The sequence below is a fragment of the Rana temporaria genome, chromosome 5 (genome assembly GCF_905171775.1).
Source record: "Rana temporaria chromosome 5, aRanTem1.1, whole genome shotgun sequence".
In the NCBI taxonomy this organism is placed as follows: Eukaryota; Metazoa; Chordata; class Amphibia; order Anura; family Ranidae; genus Rana; species Rana temporaria.
This window is the reverse complement of record NC_053493.1, coordinates 14,823,013-14,845,567: the sequence shown is the minus strand read 5'-3', so window position 1 is coordinate 14,845,567 and position 22,555 is coordinate 14,823,013. Positions and strand designations below refer to the sequence as shown.

Below are 22,555 nucleotides of genomic sequence, written 5' to 3'. Positions count from 1 at the left end.
CGCTGTTCATACTTTGTATGAACAGACGGTCAGGCATTTCTCCCCTGACAGGACCGGGAGCTGTGTGTTTACACACACAGCTCCCGGTCCTTGCTCTGTAACGAGCAATCGCGGGTGCCCGGCGGCGATCGCGACCGCCAGGCACGCGCACGGGAGTTGAGGACGATCGGGGGGCGCGCGCCCCTATTGGCTGCTGGGTGAGGTGACGTATAGCTACATGCTCTCCCCCAGCAGAGCCGACCTGCCGCCATAAAACTGCGGCGGCTGGTCGGCAAGCAGTTAAGGAAGTGGTGCGACATCCAGGCTGATATGTCGGTAATGCGAGGGGAGGCTGAAGGAGTGAGGTGAGGAGTAGACAGAGTTGAGTGTCATCGGCGTATAGATGATTATCAAGTTTCCAAGGGAGGAGGTGTAGATAGAGAAGAGAAGGGGGTCCAAGAACAGAGCCTGGGGGGACCCCCACAAAAAGGGGCAACAGAGAGACCAAGTTGTAGCCAACACTGAAAGAGGCGCTGTGATAGGGAGTAGAACCAGGATACAGCTGTATCTTTAATACAGTAGCCTTTGTATTATGTGAACACATTATTACTACTTTGTAAAAAGTGCAGGCATACTATGAGTTGAATCCAGTGAGGGTGCCTGCCACCCCCTGGACTTGGCTCTGTTATTTAAATCTGACAGGTTTATTGTGCTCCAGGAAGATGGCTTCTGGAGCTCCAACAAGCTTTGGTCTCAGCTCCTTTAAGTGTAGAGTTGATACAGCTGCTATGGATCTCTCTCCTGCTTCCTGCCCATTCACAGAAGCCTTTGTATTATTTAAACACATTCACAAAATACAAAGGCTTCTCTGAATGGGCAGCAGAGGGGTGAGGCGGGCAAAGCTGCTCTGTGTGCCTTTCTCCTCTCTTACAGTCGTAAGTGTCTCGGAGTGTAATTCCCTTTTCAGAGCAATAAACCTATCGGATGTAAAGAATAGAGATGAGCCCAGGAGATGTCGTGCAGCTCCTTGGACTTCGCTCATAGTGTGCCTTCACTTTTTAGAAAGTGGCTAAATTTCTGAATTGTAGCTTTAAAATTCGGAAACAAATGTATAGTGCTCGAGTTTGAGTTCTTGTACTATAGAACATTAACATTTCCTCCTTCTTTCTGTAAAATGCAGGTGGTCTGTAATCCCAATGCCCTGAAAATTCTGCCTTGGTTGCACTAAAATACAATGCAGCGGTGTCGCTCCCCCTGAAATTTCAAGGGGAGACCACTGTTTTCCTTTAAAGAACAGAAATGCCCTTCATTGTAGGATGAGGCAGCCTTTTCTACTCAGTCTATGGCTGCTTTCAATAAAATAAAAAAAAATATTTTGCTTTGTCACACCTCGAATGTATTTAGCTGATTTTAGGCTTTAAAGCTGGGAATTTAGCAACTTTGTAAAAAGTGCAGACCTACTATGAGTTAAATCCAACGAGGTGCCTTCCACCTCCTGGACGTATCTATATTATTTACATCTGACAGGTTTATTGTGCTCCGGGAAGATAGGGCCAGATTCACGTAGAATCGCGGCGGCGTAACGTATCGTAGATACATTACACCACCACAAGTTTTCATCGCAAGTGCCTGATTCACAAAGCACTTGCGATGAAAACTACGCCGGCGGCCTCCGGCGCAAGGCGGGCCAATTCAAATGGGCATGTGCCATTTAAATTAGGCGCGCTCCCGCGCCGGACCTACTGCGCATGCTCCGTTTCCTAACTCCCGCCGTGCTTTGCGCGCCGTGACGTCATTTTTTCGAACGGCGACGCGCGTAGCGTACTTACGTATTCCCGGACGTGTTACGCAAACGACGTTAAATTTTAAATTTCGACGCAGGAACGACGGCCATACTTTAGACAGCAATACGATTGCTGACTAAAGTTAGGGCACCAAAAAAAACGACTAACTTTGCGACGGGAAACTAGACTAGCGGCGACGTAGCGAACGCGAAAATCCGTCGGGAATCGCCATAACTCCTAATTTGCATACCCGACGCTGGTTTACGACGCAAACTCCCCCCAGCGGCGGCCGCGGTATTGCATCCTAAGATCCGACAGTGTAAAACAATTACACCTGTTGGATCTTAGGGATATCTATGCGTAACTGATTATATGAATCGGTCGCATAGATAGAAACAGAGATACGACGGCGTATCAGGAGAAACGCCGTCGTATCTCTTTGGTGAATCTGGCCCATAGCTTCTGGAGCTCCCATGTGCTCTGATCTGAGCTCCTTCAAGTGTAGAGTCAATGCAGCTGCTATGCCCGCCCCTTCCCTTTACTCCTGCCCAGTCACAGAAGCCTTTGTATTATGTGAACTCATTCATAAAATACAAAGGCTTCTGTGACTGGACAGGGGGAAAGGCGGGCATGTGTGTGTGCTTCTCTCCTCTTGCAGCCCCGAATGTATTCTGCGGGGGGGGGGGGGCTCAATGAACCTGCCAGATATAAGAAATAGGGATAAGTCCAGGGGGTGACATGCACCTCGTTAGACTTAACGCAATAATATGCCCGCACTTTTTACAAAGTTTCTGAATTCCTGGAATTCCTGCAAGTCTGTTGCAATTATTCATACACCATACACACTCTGACGTTCGCCTGAAATCTTTGGGTACCTTCACAGGTCTGTCACAAAACAAAACGCACAGCGCAGGTACAACGTGTGAGCTTTTTTCCGAATTCTATTGATAAGTCTGCGGGACACTATACCAGAACGAACGATCTGCTGTACAACCGATCTCTTTATCTCTAATGTATCCTACATGTAACGTGCCTCTGTCCTATATGTCCACTTTTTTTTTTTTTTTTTTGGGTGTTTGGCTAACCTCTTGTGTGGAAGGGAAGAAAATCTTTGGTTTTTAGTGACGATGAGGGAAATAAATACTACTGATTACTGATGTCGGTCCTTCCCAGCTCTCCTGAACGCACACACACACACCTTAGCTAGTCTTTGAAGCTTCTTTGTGTATTCGTTACTCAAACTGATCCTCTGTTCATCAGCAAACTACTAAACATTTTATTTTTCGATTTCTTGTTTTTCTTTCTCTTTTTTATTTTTTTTTATTTTTGTAGATGAAAATTTTATTCTCAAGCATGACCGCGCCTTCCTCTTGTCCATGGCAAACCGTGGGAAGCACACGAACGGCTCTCAGTTTTTCATGTAAGTTTGTCAAAACAACGACCCACTGACTTTAACTACTTCAGATCCGCGCTATAGCCAAAGGACGGCTACAGCGCGGGCCTAATTTGGCGGGAGGCCGTCCATGGACGTCGTCTTGTTCTCGAGCTATCGGATCGGCGCAAGGAGAAAAAAAGGAGATCACGGCGGCTGTCAGAGGGACATCATTTCCGATCAAGGAGAGCAGCCGCCTGCTCATCTGTGCCACCTAACAGTGCTGCCCGTCAGTGTCACCAGTCCCCACCGGCGCTGCCTTGGCTGTCCCCATCCGTGCCGCCTTGGCTGTCCCCATCCGTGCCGCCTTGGCTGTCCCCATCCGTGCCGCCTTGGCTGTCCCCATCCGTGCCGCCTTGGCTGTCCCCATCCGTGCCGCCTTGGCTGTCCCCATCCGTGCCGCCTTGGCTGTCCCCATCAGCGCCGCCTTGGCTGTCCCCACCGTCGTCCCGGATTGCTCCCCGAGGGAATTCGACCGCCGCATGTAGCGGGGGGGGGGGGTCCCGATCGGACCCCCGACCCGCGGAAAGGCAGGGACGTACAGGTACGCCAATGTGCCATTCTGCCGACGTATATCTACATGCGGCGGTCGGGAAGCGGTTAATATTATATAATTTAATATTCTTGTTCTTGGGCTGTCAGGTTGATACATTGACAAGTGTGTATCTGTATTTTTTCTTTATGCCTTGTGTAATTTATTCTTTCTCTTATTCTTTTCTTTATGAAGAACAACAAAAGCGGCACCGCATCTCGATGGGTAAGTTCATCTTTGTTGTCTTTCGTTTATTTAAGTTTTTATCTTGTATCGGCTCTGTTTCTAGGAAACTAAAAGTTGACCAGTAGCAGAGTACAAAAAAAAAGGGGGGGGTTATAAGCCTGCCCATACATGGTTCGAATCTCGGCAGGCCGGTTCACCAGCGGCCGGGCCTAGTTTCGAACTATCTATGGACAGGCTGGTTTGTATCCAAGTTGATGGAACGACTTGTGTACAATCGGCATGTCGGGATTTTCCATTCAATTATTGGCCGCATCTATAGCCGCTAGCAATAATCACTGTGCATTTAGCCAGTGTGGCTGTGTTATGCTTGGCATGCGCTTAATTGGTGCCCCCAATCACATGATCGCTGTGACAGCCAATCACTGTGATCACATGCAGGTCCGATCCGCCCTATAGGCTCACTATGCAAGCCGCTTAGGGCCCCGCAAAGCTGCAGAGGGCCCCCCAAATTACTAGAGGCCCCGTCTGGTTAGAAGTAATTTTTGGCCCCCCTCACCCAGCTTCTCAACTCGCTGGCTACATGGGAGAAGAGGTAAGAAGTCGGCATCCCCTGCTTCTCACTTTAATGTAAGATGTAATGACAGCAGAACCCCCCCCCCCCCCCCCGCTTTAACTTTAATGTGACATGTCATTTTCGGTAGCCCCCCCCCCCAGGGAGCTCAGGATTGGCACTGATCACATGAACGGGAAGCCCATGTAATGCGCTGGTGACATCACCGGCTGCACGCAGTGTTTATATCTCCTAAACATTGCAAGTTTGCCTGTACTTTTTATAGGCTTACCTGTAGGTACACATTAAAAAAGTTTACTACCACTTTAACTACCACTATTTTATTCCCTAGGGTCTCTCTGCTAATATATATATATATAATAATGATTGGGGGTTCTGAGTAATTTTCTAGCAAAAATATTGATTTTTACATGTAGGAACGAAGTGTCAGAATTGGCCTGGGTAGCAAGTAGTTAACTTCCTGTTTTGGCTATGGGACAGGAAGTGAAGGGAAATCTCCCCAATGGGATGCAGATGACAAGTAATCTGACAGGGGTTATAACCTTCCCTTACTGCATGGGGGTGCAACCTGTGGCCCTCCAGCTGTTGCAGAACTACAAGTCCTATGAGGCCTTGGGGAAAGGAAGTAGCCGCTCCAGGTGGGAACCCAGATAAATATCATCCGTTGCAGACAGCTCAGGTGCGTGCAGGCAATGCACTTAGCAAAGCAGGAACAAAGATTGTCTCTGGACAGCCGCACTCTGAACAAATTGTAGCCTTTTATTGAAAGGAGGACAGCACTACGAGTCACAGCAAAATAAAACCTGACCACTGACGCGTTTCGCACTGAAACTAGTGCTTAGTCATAGCTATGACTAAGCACTAGTTTCAGTGCGAAATGCGTCAGGGTGAGGTTTTATTTTGTTGTGACTTGTAGTGCTGTCCTTTCAATAAAAGGATACAATTTGTTCAGAGTGCGGCTGTCCAGAGACAATCTTTGTTCCTCCTAATGAGGCCTTACAAGGCCGTCAGTTAATGGGACTTGTAGTTCTGCAACAGCTGGAGGGCCACAGGTTGCACACCCATGCCTTACTGTATTCAAAAACAGATGGAAAAGGAAAGGTTTTGCCTTTTAGTTACGTTGTCATAAGCAGCAATCGCCAGATAATAACGGTGTGTATCTGTCCCGTGTTTTTTGCAGTGTCCATGTGGTGTTTGGACTTGTCATTTCTGGTTTCGAGGTGATCGAAAAGATCGAGAGCCAGAAGACCGACGCAGCCAGCCGACCGTACGCAGATGTACGAATTGTGGACTGCGGCCTGGTGGGCTCTAAATCCACCAAAGATGGTGAGTTGCTTTCTGGACAAATTGTAAAATCTCATTAAAGGTTTCCGAAAGTTCAAGTTCATTGGCGACAGTCGTTTAGGTTGGTTTTTCTAACATCTGTAGTTTAGTTTTCTGGGAGCGCGCTCCTCCGGGGTCCTGCAGGCTTATGGCCATTTCAACCAGCTTCCAGAAAATACCCGTACAGATAAACACATGCTAAGCGTTTTATAAAGCAGGGATGTTTGGATGCAACATGGATCCAATGCTGCATCTGTCCCCCGGCGCCTCTGCACTGAGAACCGAATGATCAAACATTGCCGATGGCTCGGTTATCTCAGCTCCCCAAGCAGAGAACTGGTCACCATCAGTCTGCAGCTCTTCGCCCTGCTCCCTCCTAGTCTACTGGAGCACTGAGCTGTGGAGGGGGCAGGGAGCGGCCATCTCAGGCTCTCGGCGGGTCGCCGAGACGGGTATCAGTCCAGGCACCTGGCGGATCCAGACTTTATTGTCGGGATGACGTGGTGCCTGGACTGATTTCTGTGACGTCAACGGAGAGCGGACTTCAGCCCACCCTCTGCTGAAAACGGGTCACAGGAGTGCAAAACAAATTGCACTTCTGTGACCCAGACAAGCTCAGGCTGGACCTCCATTTATTTTTAACCATTTTAAAGTGACTGTAAACGATTGCCTTGTAAAACGACCCATTCAGTTTGAAATAGAAATGAAAGGCAAAACTTTTGTGTAGATATAAAAAAAAAATATGGGGGGGGGGTATTGATAAAGTCTTTTTGTATAAGTGATCACATGCCCCCTGTTCCTAAGCTGCATAAGAGAGTGCCCATCCTCTTTTTCTCTGGTGGAATATGGCATTCTTGTTCTTCTGCTTCTTCTTTCTTCTCTTTCTCTTTCTTCTTCCTTCTTTCTTCTTCTTCTTCTTCCTTCTCCTTCTTCCTTCTCCTTCTTCCTTCTCCTTCTTCCTTCTTCCTTCTCCTTCTTCCTTCTCCTTCTTCCTTCTTCCTTCTTCCTTCTTTCTTTCTTTCTTTCTTTCTTTCTTTCTTTCTTTCTTTCTTTCTTCTTCTCCTCCTCCTCCTCCTCCTCCTCCTCCTCCTCCTCCTCCTCCTCCCCCTCTTCCTCTTCCTTCCTTGCTTGCTTGCTTGCTTCTTCCTTCCTTGCTTGCTTCTTCCTTCCTTGCTTGCTTCTTCCTTCCTTCCTTCCTTCCTTCCTTCCTTGCTTCTTCCTTCCTTCCTTGCTTGCTTCTTCCTTGCTTGCTTCTTCCTTGCTTGCTTCTTCCTTCCTTGCTTGCTTCTTCCTTCCTTGCTTGCTTCTTCCTTCCTTGCTTGCTTCTTCCTTCCTTGCTTGCTTCTTCCTTCCTTGCTTGCTTGCTTCTTCCTTCCTTGCTTGCTTCTTCCTTCCTTGCTTGCTTGCTTGCTTCTTCCTTCCTTGCTTGCTTGCTTCTTCCTTCCTTGCTTGCTTCTTCCTTCCTTGCTTGCTTGCTTGCTTCTTCCTTCCTTGCTTGCTTGCTTCTTCCTTCCTTGCTTGCTTGCTTCTTCCTTCCTTGCTTGCTTGCTTCTTCCTTCCTTCCTTCCTTCCTTCCTTCCTTGCTTGCTCCTTCCTCCCTTGCTTCTTCCTTCCTTGCTCGCTCCTTCCTTCCTTCCTTCCTTGCTTGCTTCTTCCTTCCTTCCTTCCTTCCTTCCTTCCTTGCTTCTTACTTTCTCCTCCTCCTCTTCCTTCCTTCCTTCCTTCCTTGCTTCTTCCTTCCTTCTTTCTCCTCCTCCCTCCTCCTCCTCCCTCCTCCTCCCTCCTCCCTCCTCCTCCTTCTTCCTTGCCTTAGGCCAGTGGTCATCAACTCCTGTCCTCAGGGCCCACTAACAGGCCAGGTTTGCAAGATAACTGAAATACATCACAGGTGATCTCATTTGCTGCTCAGTGATTGCAGTATATTAGTCTGCATCTCCCCAAAGTAATACTTAAAATCTGGCCTGTTAGAGGGTCCTGAGGACAGGAGTGGAGAACCACTGCCTTAGGCGAATGATGCGCACACTGCCCGCGGTGCCTACCAGGATATGTACATGACACATCCCAGGAGGCAGAGGCTTTCCTTGAAGAACAGGAAGGGGGGGGGGGTGCAGGCTGGAAAGAGCCGGCCTCTCGATGACGTCCGATAGAACATGGTGGTGTGGAACAGAGCTGTGGCCTGGTATGAGATGATCTCAGGGGGGTCAACGCTGCATCCACTGGATGGGTGAGTATTTGAAATGTGCAGATACCACCATTAGGTAGGTGGGGCAAAAACCACCATTAGGTAAGTACCTCTTTAAGGTAAAGTTGTAAAGTCTCATGGTTTGTATTCTATTCATTAAGATGAAAAACCCTCAGAGCACCCCTTTTCTTACCCAAACTCAATCTTCCAGCAACGAGCACAAGCCCAGCAGCTCCAGCCGCTGTCTCGGGTCCTCATTGGATTGATTGATAACAGCAGGAGACATTGGTTCCTACTGCTGTCAATCAAATCCAGTGACACGGGACGGGTCCGAGTCCTGCTGTCTGTGTCTATGGACTCAGCAGCAGGACTCGGGAGCGCACCCACACGGGTGCCCCCATGGAAAGCGGCTCTCTTCATTGGTTTTCCCCACGGAGGAGAGGCCAGGAGTGCCGTCGGGGGACTCCAGAAAAGGAGGATTGGGACCCGCTCCGTGCAAAACCCTTGCACAGAGCAGGTAAGTATAACATGTTTATTTTTTTATTTTTTTAAGACAAATCTTTACAATCACTTTAACCCTTTAGAACTACTGTCGCCATGCATGAATTATGTGATTGTGCTGTTTTTGTTTGTATTCATTGGAACGTGTTGGATTTCCACGTCATCAATAAAGCATTCACTTTATATTTTCTCATTTTAAAGTTCCAGAAAAGGTCAAGCAGGCCACTTCTGCATCTGAGGAATCCGATTCCAGTACAAAGTCGTCTTCATCGTCGTCCTCCTCAGAGTCGTCCTCTTCTGATAGCGAAGAAGAAGCGGAAAAAAACAGGAGGAGGAAGCGCAAGAGGAAAACCAAAGTGAAGCACTCAAAGAAAAGACGCAAAGAGAATCGACAAGAGGTCAAGGAGGACCATCCCCCGAATCAGCACAGGTATGGTGGGGCTCCGGAAATTTCTAAACGGATCGCTTGTCTTCTATAGTGCACTCCCAGATCTGATAAGATCCTTCCCTCGTTCCCCGTTTTCTTCCCTCGTTCCCCGTTTTCTTCCCTCGTTCCCCGTTTTCTCCCCTCGCTGCCCGTTTTCTCCCCTCGCTGCCCGTTTTCTCCCCTCGCTGCCCGTTTTCTCCCCTCGCTGCCCGTTTTCTCCCCTCGCTGCCCGTTTTCTCCCCTCGCTGCCCGTTTTCTCCCCTCGCTGCCCGTTTTCTCCCCTCGCTGCCCGTTTTCTCCCCTCGTTCCCCGTTTTCTCCCCTCGTTCCCCGTTTTCTCCCCTCGTTCCCCGTTTTCTCCCCTCGTTCCCCGTTTTCTCCCCTCGTTCCCCGTTTTCTCCCCTCGTTCCCCGTTTTCTCCCCTCGTTCCCCGTTTTCTCCCCTCACTCCATGACCCAGAGAGGAGATCGCAGCAGGGCCGTCTTATTGAACGGGTGCCCCTGCACTTTCCAGGCTTTGTAAACATCAGAAGTTCATTGGGTCGGCAGGGGGCCCAGCGGTGTGGGGGAGGGCGAGTTGCCTGTCTACCCAGTCATCCAATCAGGCAAGCTGTCCCTCTGGGATCTTTAATATCTCCATAGTCCCGAGGCAGCTGAAATTTGTTGGGGTGGAGCCAGGGTGTGGCTGCCTCAGCCTCGACTCCTCCCAAAGACTCCTTCACTGGCTGCTCCTGCAGCTGAAGGAGAAAGAGGAGAGAACACAGGAGCCGCGGGTGTCTGCATCTCCAGACATGCTGTAAGTGACTGAGAACATTGTCACTGTATACAGCCCTAACCTGCCACTATAATACCCTATACTACCCCAACATGCTACTATAATACCCTATACTACTCTAACCTGCCCCTATAATACACTATGCTACCCTAACCTGCCACCATAATACCCTATACAGCACTAGCCTGCCTCTATAATACCCTATACTACCCCAACACGCTACTATAATACCCTATACTACCCTAACCTGCCACTATAATACCCTATACTACCCCAACATGCCACCATAATACCCTATACAGCCCTAACCTGCCACTATACTACTCTAACCACCTTAATGGCACCCTTATCGCGGTGCGATAAATTGCTCTGCAGTCGCGGCAAATCACAACACACGACACTGCCACTCAAAAGAAGCTCCTGCTCCTTTTTGAGCGACAGGCTTGGCACACTGTGATTTTGTGTTTGGGGGGGGGGGGGGCAGATATAGGATCCGCCCAGGTGCCAAATGCCTTAGGTACGCCACTGGGCAGGACCATCGTACCATCTGTTACTTTGTACTCTCTAATAGGCAGGACCATCACACCCCATGCAACATTGTAATCTTTAATATGCAGGGTGCTCGTACCTTCTGTTACATTGTAACATTAGTGGGAGTGACCCTTATACCCTCATATCAGGGATGGCAGGCCTTGTATTTCTCTCAGTGCAGGTTGTAATATATGTGTATTGATTTTGGGGTAGAGCCGGGTAAAACTATAAACACATTTGCTCCTCTACATTTCTTGCAGCACTCATTCTGAACAGACTAACACTGTGGATGATAAAGAGGCCGGAGCAAAGAGGGAAAAACTTGTTGTGCGTCCAGAAGAAATTCCTCCCGTACCTGAAAATCGGTTTCTGCTGAGGAGAGACGCACCCAACGCCAAAGCGGAGCCTGAACCGTAAGCATTGGGCTTTTACCCCCCCGGGAACAAATCGCTTTGGGAACAAATAATGTGATGGGTAATCTTTACTGAAGATTGATATTATTATTTCCAGCAGCAAAGCCTGACCATCTGGCCACATCTAGAGGAAGCTCTTTGGAGACCACCAGTGTTGCTACAAATAACCAGATATAGGAAGGGATAGCCCGGTTGCTGCTCACCTGACCTGACCCAAGTGGTTAGGAGGTAAAAGCAGCCTCGGCTCAATTCATCCAGACCACGCCCCCAATATGTTTCACCCCACCCCCATGGCAGTTGAGGTAGCTTTTACCTGCTAACCACTCAAGCTGGGTTTGATGTGCGGTCACCGGGCTAGCCCTTTCTATGTCTACAGTATGTTTTGGGTCTGGACTTTACCAAGACTGCACTCTCACTAGTCAGCGGCATCCAACCCATTGGACCTTGGCAGCCTGAGTGGGGGCCCTTAAAGCGGGAGTTCACCCATAAAAAATTTTTTACCCTTAGATTGATGCTCATTTTGTCTAGGGGAATCGGCTAGTTGTTTTAAAATCGAAGCTGTACTTACCGTTTTAGAGAGAGATCTTCTCCGCCGCTTCCGGGTATGGTCTTCGGGACTGGGCGTTCCTATTTTGATTGACAGTCTTCCGACGGTCGCATCCATCGCGTCACGAGTAGCCGAAAGAAGCCGCGGCTCTATACTGCGCCTGCGCACCGACTTTCGGCTACTTTCGGAAAATCGTGACGCGATGTATGCGACCGTCGGAAGACTGTCAATCAAAATGGGAACGCCCAATCCCGCAGCCCATACCCGGAAGCGGCGGAGAAGATCTCTCTCTAAAACGGTAAGTACTGCTTTGATTTAAAAAAAAATAGCCAATTCCCCTAGACAAAATGAGCCTCAATCTAATGTTAAAATTTTTTATTTCCGGGTGAACCTCCACTTTAACGTGTTACCAAACCCAGGACCCTGCTATTCACTATATCTGGTCTCCCACAGTACACAGAACATGAAAATGCAATTATTTTAGTAAATATAAACTGCTAAATACCGTTTCTCATTAGCAGTATATAGCAGTCTTGTGACTATCGGTGTCTGGTTAAAGTGGTTGTAAACCCACGAAAAAGGAAAAAAAAAAACCCTGCAAGACAAAGGCATAATGAGCTAGATTGTATAGCATCCTAGCTCATAATGAAATACTTACCTTGGATCGAAGCGCCCGCAGTGGTCCCAGCACACTGCTCTGGCCAGCGACAATGGTCCCAAAAATGTGTCAAAATTGTCCGAAGTGTCCGCCAATAATGTCGCAGTCACAAAAACAATCGCTGATCGCCGCCATTAGTAGTAAACAATTTTTTTTTTATAAAAATGCAATAAAACTATCCCCTATTTTGTAAACGCTATAAATTTTGCGCAAACCAATCGATAAACGCTTATTGCGATTTTTTGCGATTTTTTTTTTTATACCAAAAATAGGTAGAAGAATACGCATCGGCCTAAACTGAGGAAATTTATATATATATTTGGGGGGGGGGGGGATATTTATTATAGCAAAAAGTAAAAAATATTGCATTTTTTTCAAAATTTTCGCTCTATTTTTGTTTATAGCGGCAAAAAATAAAAACCGCAAAGGTGATCAAATACCACCAAAAGAAAGCTCTATTTGTGGGAAAAAAAGGACGCCAATTTTGTTTGGGAGCCACTTCGCACGACTGCGCAATTGTCAGTTAAATCGACGCAGTGTCGAATCGCAAAAACTGGCCAGGTCCTTTAGCTGCCTAAAGGTCCGGGGCTTAAAGCGGGAGTTCACCCAAAAATCAACTTTCTGCAGTTAGATCCAGCATACTGCTGACATCTGTAGTATGCTGGTCTTTTTTTTTTTTTTGGTACTTATCGTTTTAGCAGTATTTCTTCTATGACTCCGAGCGGGGGTTACTTCCTGGTATAGGCTTTCCCGAAGACAAGCAAGTTGATTGACAGCCTTCGATAGCGCGTCACAGCTTCCGAAAATACACACGAGTGACACTCGGCAATTTACGGCGCCTGCGCAGTCAGCTCTACACGGCAGGCACAGGCGCCGTAAACAGCCAAGTGTCACCTCGGCTATTTTCGGAAGCCGTGACGCGCTATCGAAGGCCGTCAATCAACTTGCTTACCTTCGGGAACGCCCATTCCCCGCAGGATTCCCCGCTCGGAGCCATAGAAGAAATACTGCTAAAACGATAAGTACCAAAAAAAAAAAGACCAGCATACTGCAGCTGTCGGCAGTATGCTGGATCTAACTGCAGAAAGTTGATTTTTGGGTGAACTCCCGCTTTAAGTGGTTAAATTAAAGACGTAATTGTGTGTAGTAAGATGTCCGCTGTCTTCTTCTGACTGCAGGTGTTCCATCAGATTAGGCAACCTGGTAGCGGGTGTACGCATGCGCAGATGACAGAACGTCACTTCCATTGCCTAATCTGACGGGTCCCTGATGGGGCGGTGCCAGATCCTTCCTCCCGTGCTATGTGGAAGCTGATGTCCCCTGGGATGTGTGACGTGGATATCCCAGGAGGCTGCATGGGCTTTTTTTCCTCATCATTGTCACCTTGCGAAAACTAAAATAAGGGGCTAGTGGACTGTGAATGATGGAAAAACAAAGTAAATAAACAAAAAAAAATAAGATTTTTTTTTTTTTTTTTTTTAGATTGCGGAGGGGAGGGATACAACTGAGAAATATGGCCTGCTAAGTAGATACTTTATATCCTATTTCAGAAATGTAATAAATTCGACCAACAATTTTCTGTTATTTTTCCACTTCTAGGAAGCCGTCGCCTGCGCTGCCTGACAACAGCTCCGTCACCAAATCAGGAAGGAAAATCAAGGGCCGAGGCACCATAGTACGTGTCATGTGTTTTCTGCATGCGATTCCATTCTAGAAGGCATATTATATACAAGACCAGAATTCTTCCATTTACACTTAGTGATTGTAAAGGAAAGAATTTTATTTAAGAAAAATAACACATATGTTATACTTGCCTGATCTGACTGTCTTTTCGGATGTCCTGCTGACAGTCTGGGCCCCTCCCGCTTGCTGAGTGCCCCCATTGCAAGCCACTTGCTGTGGGGGCACTCGTGCATGCTTGCTCCGAGCCGGCTCTTTTGTCCATGAGACACAGAGAGCGTGGCTTAGCCCTCAACCCCCTTTGCTCCCACCTCACTGGCTATGAGGCTGCTGCATTTCGGCTGATCAGGAGAGAGAGACCCGGGAGAGCCTCGGGCCTTGTGCACATTGCTGGATTGAGATCGGGTCTTGGGGAAGGGGGGAGCTGCACAGTTAAGGTTTTTTACCTAAATGCATGAAGGTAAAGAACCCTTTAGCCTTTACAGCCACTTTAAAGGAGTTTTAAAGGTACAATTTTTCCCTAAATATCTTCCTTTACCTTAGTGCAGTCCTCCTTCACTTACCTCATCCTTCCATTTTGCTTTTAAATGTCCTTATTTCTTCTGAGAAATCCTCACTTCCTGTTCTTCTGTCTGTAACTACACACAGTAATGTGAGGCTTTCTCCCTGGTGTGGAGTGTCGTTCTCCCCCATTTCCTTCGGACTACGGGAGAGTCAGGACGCCCACTAACACACAGCTCCTTTCTCTATCTGCAACGTAAAGAGCGTCCTGACTCTCCCGTAGTTTAAGGGAAGTGGGCGAGCACGACACTCCACACCAGGGAGAAAGCCTAGCATTACGGTGTGGAGTTACAGATAGAAGAACAGGAAGTGAGGATTTCTCAGAAGAAATAAGGACATTTAAAAGCAAAATGGAAGGATGAGGTAAGTGAAGGAGGACTGCACTAAGGTAAAGGAAGATATTTAGGAAAAAAATTGTACCTTTACAACCTCTTTAAAGTGATTGCAAAGGAAAGAATTTTATTTAAGAAAAATGACACATGTTATTCTTACCTGATTTGTGTAATGTTTTTTCACAGAGCTGCCCAGGTCCCCTGCCAGCGCTCTGGGCCCCTCCCGCTTAACGAGTGCCCCCATAGCAAGCCGCTTGCTGTGGGGGCTCTCGTGCATGCCTGCTCCCATGCCGGCTCTCTTTGTCCATGAGACACACAGAGCGTGGCTTAGCCCTTAACCCCCTTCGCTCTCGCCTCACTGGCTGTGATTGACAGCAGCAGGAGCCAGCGGCGTTGGCTCCTTCTGCTGCATTTCAGCTGAGAGAGACCCGGGAGAGCCTCGGGTCTTGAGCACATCGCTGGATCAAGGTCGGGGCTTGGGTAAGGGGGCTGCACAGTCCAAGGTTTTTTTTTTACCTAAATGCCTTGTGCGTTGGCTCCTGCTGCTGCATTTCAGCTGATCAGGAGAGAGACCCGGGAGAGCCTCGGGTCTCGTGCACATCGCTGGATCAAGATCGGGGCTTGGGAAAGGAGGACTGAGGGGGGGGGAGCTTCACAGTCACAAATTTTAACCTAAATGCATAGAATGCATGAAGGTAAAGAACCTTCAGCCTTTACAACCACTTTAACCACTTGGTTTCCAGCCCATAGTCAAAAGACGTCCATCTTTAGTGCCGACGGTCCTGTACACGATAACGGCGGTCTCCGCGGCGGATTCGCCGCGAGATCACCGTTATCGTGGTGGGAGAGGGCCCCTCCCGCGGCTGTCCCGCGCCCTCCGCCGCTTACCGGAGCCGTCGGTAGCGGCGGAAGAGATCGGGACCGTTCGGCAGCTGAGCGGGGTTACGAGTGAAGGAAAAATCTCCTTCACCCGTCCCCATAGCTCTGCTGGGCGGAAGTGACGTCAAAACGTCAGTCCCGCCCAGCGTCTTAAAGCAACATTTTTTTTTTTTTGTCATTTGAAAAAATGACATTTCCAAATTTTTTTTTTTCTTCTTGCATTTTAGTCTAAATATGAGATCTGAGGTCTTTTTGACCTCAGATCTCATATTTAAGAGGACCTGTCATGCTTTTTTCTATTACAAGGGATGTTTACATTCCTTGTAATAGGAATAAAAGTGATCAATTTTTTTTTTTTTTTTCAGTGTAAAAAGTAATGAAATAAATAAGAAAACAAACCAAAAATTTTTTTAAAGCGACCCGTCCCGACGAGCTCACGCGCAGAGGCGAACGCTGACGTGAGTAGCGCCCGCATATGAAAACGGTGTTCAAATCACACAAGTGAGGTATCGCCACGATCGTTAGAGCGAGAGCAATAATTATAGCCCTAGACCTACTCTGTAGCTCAAAAAATGCAACCTGTAGAATTTTTTAAACGTCGCCTATCGAGATTTTTAAGGGTGAAAGTTTGACGCCATGCCACGAGCGGGCGCAATTTTTAAGCATGACATGTTGGGTATCATTTTACTCGGCAAAACATTATCTTTCACAATATATAAAAAAAATTGGGAAAAATTTATTGTTGTCTTATTTTTTAATTCAAAAAAGTGTTTTTTTTCCAAAAAAAGTGCGCTTGTAAGACCGCTGCGCAAATACGGTGTGACAAAAAGTATTGCAATGACTGCCATTTTATTCTCTAGGGTGTTAGAAAAAAATATATATATAATGTTTGGGGGTTTTAAGTAATATTCTAGCAAAAAAAACTGTTTTAGTCTCGTAAACACTGAATCTGAAAAACAGGCTCAGTAACGAAGTGGTTAAAGAGGAACTGCAGTCTGCTCACATAATTTGTATTAAAAAGATCTTTGCCATTCTGAAGCTTCCCTCCAACCACTTTGCATATTATTTTCTATATACTGTGATTCTGTACTTGCCAAATATGCTGCAGAAATTTCCCTCCACTAAGTCTGACTGCAGCCATTTTAACTGTGGGCAGCTGAAGCTGCTGCCTGTTCACTTCCTGGATTTACACAGACACACAGAGCCACACCTTCAGCTCTCATTGACCCTCATATGACTCATCCCCCAGATATCAGTTAATCAATGCTTCTGTTTATCATGCCATCTGAATGTCTGATCTAGGATGAAATGTACAGGTCACACTCTGAATTTTACAATCTCTCCATACATGATCATTATTATAGAAGTTCTCATGGTGTGTTTTTTTTTTAAATCTGCTTCCAGCGATATCACACACCCCCAAGGTCTAGATCTCGGTCAGAATCGGATGATGATGGCGAAAGCAGCGAGACCCCTCCACACTGGAAGGAGGAAATGCAGAGACTAAAGACATATAAACCACCCCCCTCTGGAGAAAAATGGAGCAAGGGAGACAAGTAAGAGTCATGGGTGCCACAGTCATGAATATTTTAGGAGAACCTGTCACCCATTTTAAAAGCATAAGTCCTGCCATAGAACAAAGTGCATGCTGTTAGTTTTATTTATACAACACTGTGCCCTCCTCTGGGGGGGGGGGGGGCGGGGGGGGGGAAGTTGTCCTCCTCTGTGCTCCATCGCTTTGTCCTCTGTGCTCCATCGCTTGTCCTCCTCTGTGCTCCGTCGCTTGTCCTCCTCCTGTGCTCCGTCGCTTGTCCTCCTCCTGTGCTCCGTCGCTTGTCCTCCTCTGTGCTCCGTCGCTTGTCCTCCTCTGTGCTCCGTCGCTTGTCCTCCTCTGTGCTCCGTCGCTTGTCCTCCTCTGTGCTCCGTCGCTTGTCCTCCTCTGTGCTCCGTCGCTTGTCCTCCTCTGTGCTCCCCGTCGCTTTGTCCTCCTCCTGCTCCCCGTCGCTTTGTCCTCCTCCTGCTCCCCGTCGCTTTGTCCTCCTCCTGCTCCCCGTCGCTTTGTCCTCCTCCTGCTGTTCCCTGTCGCTTTGTCCTCCTCCTGCTCCCCGTCGCTTTGTCCTCCTCCTGCTCTCCGTCGCTTTGTCCTCCTCCTGCTCTCCGTCGCTTTGTCCTCCTCCTGCTCTCCGTCGCTTTGTCCTCCTCCAGCTCTCCGTCGCTTTGTCCTCCTCCAGCTCTCCGTCGCTTTTGTCCTCCTCCTGCTCTCCGTCGCTTTGTCCTCCTCCTGCTCCCCGTCGCTTTGGTCCCAACCTCCTCTTGCATAAATCGCTGTAAGGTTTCTAAACCCACAACAGTAAAATCAATGTGTGTATGCAGTAAAGCATGCTTGTTATACTCACTGTGGAACCTAAATGGTTAATCCTCTGCATTGTGTAAAAAGGCTGTTTGATCCTGTCTTCTCTAAATCCTCCCCTTCTTCTACGGTTCCCAATTCATCTCCTGACAGTACAGAGCCTTTGCCGTCACTCTGCACATGCTCAGTTTGGTGTGTATTGCCAGAGTTTTTTTTTTTTTTTTTGGGGAGGGTGCATGTAATCGGCACTGTGCAGACAGAAGGTTAGGTGTCCTACAGACTCAAATGACAGTCAGAGGAGAATGAAAACTCCTCTTTTAACCAGTCACTGATAGAAGTCACAAGATTGCTATAGACTGCTGATGAGAAAATGTATTTAGCAGTTTATATTTACTAAAATAATTGCATTTCCATGTTCTGCGTAATGTGGGAGACCAGATATAGTGAATGCAGGCTTCTGGGGAGACCAGATATAGTGAATGCAGGGTCCTGGGGAGACCAGATATAGTGAATGCAGGGTCCTGGGGAGACCAGATATAGTGAATGCAGGGTCCTGGGGAGACCAGATATAGTGAATGCAGGGTCCTGGGGAGACCAGATATAGTGAATGCAGGGTCCTGGGGAGACCAGATATAGTGAATGCAGGGTCCTGGGGAGACCAGATATAGTGAATGCAGGGTCCTGGGGAGACCAGATATAGTGAATGCAGGGTCCTGGGGAGACCAGATATAGTGAATGCAGGCTTCTTGGGGAGACCAGATATCCTGGGGAGACCAGATATAGTGAATGCAGGCTCCTGGGGAGACCAGATATAGTGAATGCAGGCTCCTGAGGAGACCAGATATAGTGAATGCAGGCGCCTGGGTTTAGTAATACTTTAAATAGCGATGTTTTGACATGCTGGATTACTGTTGTGCCTTCTGCACTATAATCTGCCTCCTCCTTGAGAACAACTCTGTGGTAACATATAAACAGCATGGAAATGCACTGGACTGGCGTGGACTGGTAACGCTTCCAAAATAAAGTGATATCTTTACTGGAAAAACAAAGTACAGCATCTACCTGCCCCATTTTTGGATTTCAGTTGCATTTTGAATTTAATTTGCTACAGTATGTTAATGTATTTTCGTTATGTCTTTAAACTAAGACATGGTATGACTTTTCTCTCCGTAGGCTCAACGATCGTCTGTCGAGCCGCTGGGAGGAGGGAAGCTTGTCTCCAAGATCCAGGTCCAGTTCTTGGTCACATGATGGTTATCGCTCCGATGCCAGCAAGGAGCGTGTTTCCCGCTCTAAAACGCGTAAGAAAGATAAAAAGCTTAAACATAAAAAAAAAGCCAAAAAGACAAAGCATACAAAGAAACGTAAGCCACCAAAGAAAGATCAGCCATCGGCATCAAACAAAGAAGAGTCTTCGAGCAAAAAGAGGAAATCTTCTCAGGAACGAACTCGAAGATCTTCTTCAAGGTCTTCTAGAGACTCTTCAAAAAAGGGCTGGTCTCGGTCAGAGAAAGATCAGAAGTCTTCAAGTCATTCCAGCAAGAACACAAATTCCAGATCAAGGTCTTATTCCAGGGGAAGCAAAAGGTCCAGAAAAAGCTCAAAATCCACGTCTCGGTCACAAAGTCCTTCAAGAAGCAGGTCTAGGAGTAAGTCGAGGTCCAGAAACCGAAATGCTTCTGGAGCCCACTCGAGCCCTCACTTGCATCAATCATCGAAACAGCGAAGATCTTCTTCTCCGCCCTCCCAAACAAAAGATGTGCCTGTGTTGAGAAGTAACCCAAATGAGGCGGCAAAAACCGTGGCGCAGCAACCGACTAAGTCAGCTGATGATTCTCTTTTGACATATGGAACAAGGGAGAATGTGGTTTCCTTGAGTGACAGCCCCCCACCTTCTAGGTGGAAACCTGGACAAAAGCCTTGGAAGCCGTCATACGAGCGAATACCGGAGGTCAAAGCCAAATCCACGAATGTGCTTTCTGCACCAGCCAAACGTGGTAGTAACAGTAACGCCAAAAACAATTCACTTCGCAGGCACGCAAGCTCAGACAGCGAGCACAGTGATTATTCTAGAAGACGTTCTCGCCGCAAAACTAAACATGACTCTTCTAGGAGCAGATCCTACAGTAGGTCATATTCTAGATCCAGGAGCCGAAGTAGCTCATCTTCACGAGCGGATGGCAGGGCATCGTCTTCATATGACAGCTCATCGTCTAGTGAGTCCAACGATGACACAGTTCCTACAGACACATCCTCGGCAAAGAGAAGAAGCAAATCAAAAGAGGAAAGCCCCAAGCTTCATGCTCAAGGCAAACCTATTTCTCGAAAAAGCACCCGAAGCTTCTCCAATTCCCACTCTTCCTCTGAAAGTGGAGGAGAGGAATTTACTAAATCATTACTGCAGACCACCAAGGCTTTGCTTGAAAACCATAACTCCCGTAGCCCACAACAAGCAGAAGATAATGGAAGTGAACCAAAGCCAGATTCCAAATGTGACAAAGATGACACACAAGCCGTAATAACTGACATAGACAAAGTTCCAAAAAGTGAGACGGTAAAGGAAACTGTTGAGCAAGTCAAGAAAGAGGAGAAAAGTAGCCCCAATTCTCAAAATGCAAACTTGGAGGACTCCGTAATGTCTTCTGGAAAAGAGGAAGGCGAAGCTAGTTCGGAATCCGACTCCGAATTGATTGAAGACTCGAAGACGCCAGCTTCTGAGACTCAATCGACCCGTGCTTCTGAAAGCATTTCTGAAAAACTTACCAAATCTCCTTTATCTGATAGTTCAGCTCAGGAGACCAGTAAAAGCAAGTCAAAAAAACGCAAGCGCCGTTCCAGTAAGAAGAAAAGCCATTCGAAGAAGGCCAAGGAAAAATCTAAAAAGAAGAAAGAGAAGAAGCAGAAAGCACAAAAGAAAAAGGAAGCCTTTCGCTGGCAACCGCCGCTTGAGTTTGGAGAAGATGATGAGGAAATGGCAGAAGGAGATTCCGATGTACATCTAAGCAAGCCAAAAGACCTACTTCTGAAGGACAAGTCTAATGTGGAGTCTAAAGTCACCCCCAACGGGTCTCTGCTGATTGATAAAATGAATACAGAGCCTGCTAAAAAAGCTTTGCCGCTAACATCCGACTTAAAAAATGATGAAAAGGAACGTGACATTTTATCAAACTTGACGAAATCTCCGCTTACCTCTGCAAATGTTCCTCAGAAATCAGAAGACCTAAAAACCTTTACTTCTCACCGGTCCTTACCCCAGATCAAACTTGAGACAAACTCTTCCAGCAGCACGTCTGCACCTCGTTCAGGTGGCACCTCGGACCCGGTGCCCCCGTTGTCAACAACTGTTTCTGAAATCCTGCCAGTCAAAGAAGAGAAAAGTCAAAGTATCAACCCATCTGCTGCAGTCACTCCAGCCGGTCCAGAAAAGGTGGAGCCTGTTGGTGCCGAGGCCGTAGCCGTAGACAATAAGTGGAAACCCGTCCAAGGGCCTACTTTGGGACAACCAGTCAAGCTCATGACTACACCAGTTGTTGCGACAGCAGAGCCAGAAAAGAAACCTCCAGGTTTACGAATTGAGATCAAAAGCAAAAATAAAGTGAAGCCAGGGTCACTTTTTGATGAAGTCAGGAAAACCGCCCGGTTAAACCAAAGGCCCAGAAACCAGGAAAGTTCCAGCGAAGAAGGGTCTTCAAGTCACGAGGCAAAAAGTCGCTCCGGTAGTAAGAACAGGTCCCGAAGCAAATCCCGATCAAGTCGCAGGTCCGGGTCTGGGTCTTCTAGCAGGTCCAGAAGCCGGTCTCGTAGTTCCAGTTCTTCATCAAGGTAAGAACTAGTTCATTTTGTGCAATCGCTTTTACAGAGCGGCAGATTCGTTTGGTCTTGGCCAACAAATAACTGAAGAGCCTGGTTTTGCCATCTATGGAAATTATTGCGATCTGTAGCTGATTGTTAGAGCCTAGCTCCAGTCAAACTATTATTATTATTTTTTATTTTTTTGGGGAAGTAGGGAAGGGTTAAAACCTCTGGTCAGATTTTTATTGTTGTCTCTCCGTTGGGGAGATTTCACCTGACAACCTGTTCTAGTATAAGGTCCAGCTTGGACCAATGTAAGTATGTACAGCAGGGATCCTCAAACTACGGCCCTCCATCTGTTTGCAGAACTACACATCCCATGAGGCATTGTAAAACTCTGACATTCACAGACATGATGGGAATTGTAGTTCCTGAACAACTGGAGGGCCATATTTTGAAGACCCCTGATGTACAGTATCTCACAAAAGTTAGTACACCCCTCACATTTTTGTAAATATTTTATTCTATCTTTCCATGTGACAACACTGGAGAAATGATACTTTACTACCAAGCATTGTGAACGCAGAGGGTCGCTTGCTCAGCACGGGCACCATTCAGGCATCAATTTGCATTTTCTTAACTAGATGCCGACCAGCCGCCGCAGTTCTGTGGCGGCAGGTCGGCTCTCCTGCGCGAGAGCCAGTAGCTCTACGTCGGCTCTCGAAGCGGCCACTAGGGGCACGTGCGCCCCGCTCACTCCTGACTCCGGCGCGCGTGCCCGGCAGTCGCGATCACCGCCGGGCACCCGAGATCGCTCGTTAGAGCGAGTACCGGGAGCTGTGTGTGTGTAAACACACAGCTCCCGGTCCTGTCGGGGGAGAAATGCCTGATTGTCTGTTCATACAACGTATGAACAGAAGGTCAGTGATTTCCCCTAGTGAGGCCACCCCCCCCTACAGTTAGAACACACCCAGGGAACATACTTAACCCCTCCTCCGCCCCCTAGTGTTAACCCCTTCCCTGCCAGTGGCATTTTTATAGTAATCCAATGCATTTTTATAGCACTGATCGCTATAAAAATGCCAATGGTGTCAAAAGTACCTGCCGTATTGTCGCAAAATA

General features: G+C 47.5%; 1 protein-coding gene across 7 annotated transcripts in view; it reads left to right on the top strand.

Moving 5' to 3' along the window:
* Positions 1 to 22,555, top strand: part of NKTR (natural killer cell triggering receptor) — a 73,790-nt gene that overhangs the window by 38,946 nt on the left and 12,289 nt on the right. For all 7 annotated transcript variants that reach the window (XM_040352218.1, XM_040352217.1, XM_040352214.1 and 4 more), the window contains 8 exons: positions 3,096 to 3,183; positions 3,923 to 3,952; positions 5,665 to 5,810; positions 8,692 to 8,920; positions 10,482 to 10,634; positions 13,439 to 13,514; positions 16,696 to 16,847; positions 18,815 to 21,463. In XM_040352218.1, the coding sequence (XP_040208152.1) occupies positions 3,096 to 3,183; positions 3,923 to 3,952; positions 5,665 to 5,810; positions 8,692 to 8,920; positions 10,482 to 10,634; positions 13,439 to 13,514; positions 16,696 to 16,847; positions 18,815 to 21,463 (3,523 nt within the window). The remainder of the gene's footprint in view (positions 1 to 3,095; positions 3,184 to 3,922; positions 3,953 to 5,664; positions 5,811 to 8,691; positions 8,921 to 10,481; positions 10,635 to 13,438; positions 13,515 to 16,695; positions 16,848 to 18,814; positions 21,464 to 22,555) is intronic.